Genomic DNA, 6,520 nt, shown 5'->3' on the forward strand with positions numbered 1-6,520 from the left:
TTCATGTTTTATTTTTATGGCTGTTCACCGCCCTGAGTCCTTCGGGAGTAGGGTGGTATACAAATTCAATAAATAAATAAATAAATAAATAAGTTGGTTGGTTGGGTTGGGTTGGGTTGGGTTGGGTTGGTTGGTTGGTTGGTTGGTTGGTTTGGTTGGTTGGTTGGTCAGTTGGTTGAGTTGATGAGTGAATGGGTGGGTGGTTTGGTTGGTCGGTTGTTTTTTCTATTTCAGTTTGACTCTGGGCGGCTTACAACCCGGAATATCTACAATTAAAAACTCTACAATTTAAACCTCTACAATTAAAAAAAGGCTACCCTTTAAAAAAAGAAAAATTTAAAAACATTTTAAAACAATAAACAATAAGAAAAACCGTAGAAAGCATTAACACGTCAAAATCGAGGTACACACGAGAGCCAAGATGTTTGGCCGCTTAACAATATAGCCAGGAAACACACACACACACACACACACACACACACACACACACACAAACACACACACATCCCTTCTTTATTCTGTGTTAAGAACATTAGCCTTCTACCTAGTTAAGTATATATCTAGGTTACATTTCCACCCCTGTGAAAGCCTTGGAAGCAGAATTTGAAAAGGACCCACAATGTGGCTCCAGGTATACATGTAAGACATATGTCCAGGCTAAAAAAGTCGCACAAGATTGTAATTCTTCTTGTTATCAGATGGAGCCTTTGCTGCGAATACCAGAAATAGGAGGAAAAAATTACTATTGCCAACAGCTTCCCGTGAAGAGAGCCATTTATTCAGCCCTTTCTTCGCCACTTGTCTTTGTTTTTGTGGTTTTACTTTTTTTTCTTCTTTTTAACAAAAAGTTCCATTAACTGTTTCTTTCTTTCTTTTTTTTTCCTTCTAAAAGCTTATCTTCAATCCAATCAGGTGATGGGCTGGGGCGAAAAAGCAATTGAACTGCGTGCTGTGGAAACGGGATGTCTGGAAGGCGTGTTTATGCACAAAAAAGCCCAGAAGCTGAAATTTCTCTGCGAAAGAAATGATAAGGTATACGGTGCAGAAGTTGAGAGGGGGTGGGAGGAGAGATTCATCCACCCCTTGCCTCAGAAAGAGGAGTCTGGTGTTTTTAGTTGTGCTCCTAGAAGAGAGACGAGACATCTTCTGGTTGAAGAATTTTCTGAGAACCTTCCGAGAATCTTGATAGAACACTAGATTTCCCCCACGTTGTAGTTTATGCAGATGTTGGGAGGGGTGGTAGGGAATTCATCCACCCCTTGCTCCAGAAGAGGAGTCTAGTGTTTTTAGTTGTGCTCCCAGAAGAGAGGCAGAAGGTCTTCTGGTTGAAGAACCTTCTGAGATCCTTGATGGCAGACTAGATTTTCCCCACATTGTAGTTTATTGGGAAGGATGAGAGACAAGTCATCCACTCCTTGCTCCAGAAGAGAAGTCTGGTGTTTTTAGTTGTGCTCCTAGAAGAGAGGCAGAAGGTCTTCTGGTTGAAGAACCTTCTGAGAACCTTGATAGCGGACTAGATTTCCCCCACATTGTAGTTTATTGGGAAGGGTGAGAGGCAATTCATCCACCCTTGCGCTAGAAGAGGAGTCTGGTGTTATTAGTTGTGCTCCTAGAAGAGAGGCAGAAGGTCTTCCAGTTGAAGAACCTAATGACAATCTTGTTCAAAGATTGAGTTTTTCCCCCATATTGTCTACGGAGCAAGGTGGCTCATGAGGTTAGGACACTGGGCTGACAATTGGCAGGCTTGTGTTCGAGACCCGGTTGTCGCTACAGGCTAGCTAGGGCAAGCTCCTGTCATACACTCCAGCTCTTGCCGACCCAGCAGTTTGAAAGTGGATGATCTCAAGTAGATAAATGGGTACCACTTCGGTGGACAACTTCATGGGGTTGTGGAAGACACCAGCTGGGAAAACCCTTGGTGGAGATTGCTCCTCACCCTACAAGTGTTGTTAGATCTTTGGGAAATGTCCTCCATTTGTTGACCAAAAGGAATAAATATACTGTATTTTTCAGAGTATAAGGCACACTCCCCACCCCTAAAAGAGGGTGGAAATGTTGATGCATCTTATACACCGAATACAGCCATTTTTGGCCTCCCGAAACTCCACCCCACACATCCTGTTTTTGCCAAAAACAGGCCCGTTTTTCGTGAAAACGGGACGCACAGAGTGTTTGGGAGGCCTGCAGAGTGCTCCTGGGGGATGGGGAGGGCAAAAACACAACACGTGGGAGGGATTTGGGAGGCCAAAAACAGGCCCGTTTTTCGTGAAAACGGGACGCGCAGAGTGTTTGGGAGGCCTGCAGAGTGCTCTTGGGGCCCGGGGAGGGCAAAAACCGGACGTACGGAGGCCAAAAACTTTTTTTTTTTCTTGTTTCCCGCTTCGAAATTTTGGGTCGTCTTATACTCTGGTGCATCTTATAGTCCGAAAAATACGATACATCCTTTCATTTCATTGTAACTCTGGTGGCCTTTTCACAGAAATCTCTCTTTGAGCAGAGTAACCCCTAAAAATGGCATTTCCCCCCCCCCCCCTTGTGTTCAATGCTCTAAGCTTCCTATAAGGAAGAGAAACGCCGAAAGATCAGTAGCAATTAACTGAAAACCATATCTCAGGTTTTCAAATATTTGTAATTATTTGCCTTAGGCAATGCCCTTCCAGAAACGGGGGGGGGGGGGGGAAACATAAGCAGAAGGCCAAAGACACAATCAGATGATGATTAACATATCGAACAAGCCGAAATGAAGAGGCCTCAACGCTACCAAATGTTTCAAATTGGGATTTATTTGCAAATATTTAGGTTAAGCAAAAACAAACCGCAGACGTGCTAACTGCACATAAGCAATGTTGGCAGTCAGGTCTATACAAACAAGACTTCACGTAGAAGTTTCCATTTTTTAGCACCTCTTAACGCCGGCCAAGAATCCTGTTTGAAAATCTGGCTGTATTCAGCAATCATAATATAGGTAGTCCTCGGACTTACAACATTTCACTTAGTGACCGTTCAAATATACAATGGCACTGGAAAAAAAGCGACTTATGTCTTTTTTTTTATCATACTTAAAACTGTTGCGGCGTCCTTGTGCTCACGTGATCAAAATCCGGACGCTTGGCGACCGACTTATATTTACGACGGTTTGAGTGTGTCTCGGGGGGGGTCAGGGGAAATCCCCTTTGGCGACCTTCTGACAAGCAAAGTCAATGGGGAAGCCAGATTCACTTAACAACGGGTTACTAACTTGACAATTGGCGGTTCGAATCCTTAGTATAGGTCTCCCGCGTGATAAGTGGGTTGGACTAGATGACCTCCAAGGTCCCTTCCAACTCTGTTACTGTTACCTGGGGCACGAACGGTCGTAAAATGGGCGCGAGGCCAGTGGTGAAATCTAAAATTTGTTACTACCGGTTCTGTGGGTGTGGCTTGGTCGGGGGGGGGGGGTAATGTGACTGGGTGGGCGTGGCCAATTTTTTTTTTCTTTTAAAACCATTTTTTCTACAACCTCTTCAGCGAAGAGGTTGTAAAAAAAAGGCTTTCAAAAGGCTCTGACGATCCCAGCTGAGTTGCCTGATCGGCAGAGGCTTTTTTTTCTTTTAAAAGCCTCTGTCGATCAAGCAACTCAGCTGGGATTGTCAGAGGCATTTAAAAGAAAAAAAAGCCTCTGCCGATCAGGCAACTCAGCTTGGATCGTCAGAGGCTTTTAAAAGAAAAAACGCCTCTGCCAATCAGGCAACTCAGCTGGGATCGTCAGAGGCTTTTAAAAGAAAAAACGCTTCTGCCAATCAGGCAACTCAGCTGGGATCGTCAGAGGCTTTTAAAAGCATTTTTTCTACAACCTCTGAAGAGGCTGCAGAAAAAATGCTTTTAAAAGCCTCTGACGATCCCAGCTGAGCCGCGCGATCATCAGAGGCTTTTTTTTTTACTTTTAAAAGCATTTTTTCGGCCAAAGAGGTTGTAGAAAAAATGCTTTTAAAAATTAAAAGAAAAAGCTTCTGATGATTGTGCGACTCAGCTGGGCATGTGGGGGGTGGGCGCAGGGATTTTTGCTACCGGTTCTCCGAACCACCCGCCTCCATCGCTACCGGATCAGGCGATCCGGTCCGAACCGGGAGCATTTCACCCCTGGGCGAGGCTCACTTAACAAATGTCTCACTTTAGCAATGTAAATTCTGGGCTCAGTTGTGGTTGTAAGTTGAGAACTGCCTGTATTTTCGATGGTAACACTTTGGATCAAAGTGTTCATGTTTATGCATTTGGGTTTAAATGAAGCCGGCTTCATGTTTATGCATTTTGAAGTCCATGCACTGTTATCAAGTTATGCTCAATATTTTCTTTTTTAGAGTGACACTTTTCTTATCTCTCTCTCTTCCCCGCAAGGTATTTTTTGCGTCGGTTCAGTCCGGTGGCAGCAGCCAAATTTACTTTATGACACTGGGCCAAAATATCCTGTTCAACTGGTAAATGACTTCGGAATGAAGGAAGCGAATATTTGACTTTCCCAATTTCTACGAGCCATCTAAAGCTTAAGCCCATTTCAGAAGTTGCCCTCCCTTCCCTCGCTCGTTCCTGCAACGAAAAGGAAAAGAAAACCCCGTGATCCTCGCCGAATGGCCTTCCATTGCGGATGGTACACAATTCTTGCAAGTGTATTGTTTAAAATTTGCACCCATTTTGGGGGGCTTGGAGGTTTTTTTTTTTAAAAAAAGAAAGCTTTTTTGCAAAGCAGAATGGCCCCATGGAAGCCAAGCATCTTACAAAGTATGCACAAAGTTGTTCTGGGGGATTTATTTTTATTTTTATTTTTTTTGCACAAAGATTGTAATGTTGTTTTGTTCGACATTCAGGCAAGGGGGGGGGGGCGTTTGGAGTGAAACCAGGCGCCCAGTTAGGCATATTCCGTGCGAGGGGGGAGACAAAAAAAAAAAACATTGAATGGCTAAATTGACAGTAAACAGTAACAGAGTTGGAAGGGACCATGGAGGTGATATGGCTTGGTGGGCGTGGCAGGGGAAGGATACTGTAAAATCTCCATTCCCTCCCCAGTCCAGGGGAAGGATACTGCAAAATCCCCATTTCCTCCCGATCAGCTGGGACTCGGGAGGCAGAGAATAGTTGGGGGCGCGGCCAGTCAGAGGTGGTATTTACCGCTTCTCCAAACTACTCAAAATTTCCGCTACCGGTTCTCCAGAACTGGTCAGAACCTGCTGAAACCCATCTCTGGTCCATCCCCTTGCTCAACCGGGAGACCTATACTAGGGATTCGAACCGCTGAACTGCCGACCTTTCTGATCGACAAGCTCAGCGTCTTAGTCACTGAGCCACTTAGCCCGGCTGTTAGTTTGGTAGGGTTTCCCTGTTTTTCGAAAGCTTGCTTTCTCGGGTAGATCTGCCTTCTTTCCTGATCGCCTTTGTTTGCCGAGAGATTTCACAGCCCTTGTGAAGCATTCATTCATGGCAGAACGAATTTCTCTACGGGGAGAAATTCCCAGAGGAAGTCTGTGTTCTCAGCAGTTTGAAGCTAGAAGTGTCCTCGGGGATACCAACACCCTGGTTTCTAGCAGATTTAGCAATTGTTTATTCTTAAGTACAGTCTCTTCTCGTGCGTGCGACTCCATCCGATTTCTAAGGATGTTCTAAACCATCAGAGGGAAAAAAAGTCCTCAAGAAAGTAAGACCACATCTAGAATCCTGCATCCAGTTTTGGTCACCACAACTATAAGAAAGATATTGAGACTCTAGAAAGAGTGCAGAGAAGAGCAACCAAGATAATTAGGGGACTGGAGGATAAAACATAGGATGAACAGTTGTAGGAACTGGGCATGGCTAGTCTAGTGAAGAGAAGGACCAGGGGAGACATGATAGTATCTTCCAATATTTGAGGGGCTTCCACAGAGAGGAGGGGGGTCAAGCTATTTTCCAAAGCTCCCAAAGGCCAGACAAGGAATAATGATGGAAACTGACCAAGGAGAGATTCAACCTAGAAATAAGGAGGAATTTTCTGACAGTGAGAACCATCAGCCAATGGAACTGAAGTTGACTTCAGAAGTTGTGGGAGCTTCATCACTGGAGGCTTTTGAGAAGAGACTGGACTGCCATCGGTCAGAAATGGTGTAGGGTCTCCTGCTTGGGCGGGGGGGTTGGACTAGATGACCTACAAGGTCCCTTCCAACTCTGTTAATCTGACTAAGTTCCCCGCTCATCTTTAGTTGCTCGAGCGGTCCTTAATATTTGAAAGAGACGATTCCCACCCATCTGGCCGATTTAGGCCTTTCCGATTTTTTAATTCTTAGATCTCAATGGAGAACTTCCATTTAAGCATGATGTTTCCTAATGGCAGTGACCACCGTCCCTCTCAAAATGAGGTCTAAAAAGGCCACGGCGGACTTCTAACTGGAATGATCACAACGTCCCTTAATCTCACTGGGACTTAGCTGAAGCGAGAGATCCTTTCTTGAAGCTAAGTTACCTTTTTTTAAAAAAATAAAATAAAAATCAGGTATTTTATATCAGTTAACGACTCATG

The 6,520-nt window shown here is 44.5% G+C and overlaps 1 protein-coding gene across 1 annotated transcript in view; it reads left to right on the plus strand.

Annotated features, from left to right (window-relative positions):
• NRK (Nik related kinase) overlaps positions 1-4,458 on the plus strand; it is a 74,036-nt gene extending 69,578 nt beyond the window's left edge. The window contains exons 27-28 of the mRNA XM_070951778.1: positions 913-1,032; positions 4,375-4,458. Of these exons, the coding sequence (XP_070807879.1) occupies positions 913-1,032; positions 4,375-4,458 (204 nt within the window). The remainder of the gene's footprint in view (positions 1-912; positions 1,033-4,374) is intronic.
• Positions 4,459-6,520: the final 2,062 nt, after the last annotated feature.

This window comes from Pituophis catenifer, unplaced genomic scaffold (genome assembly GCF_029215685.1).
Source record: "Pituophis catenifer annectens isolate HBS135680 unplaced genomic scaffold, rPitCat1.0.hap2 SCAF_11, whole genome shotgun sequence".
Classification (NCBI taxonomy): domain Eukaryota; kingdom Metazoa; phylum Chordata; class Lepidosauria; order Squamata; family Colubridae; genus Pituophis; species Pituophis catenifer.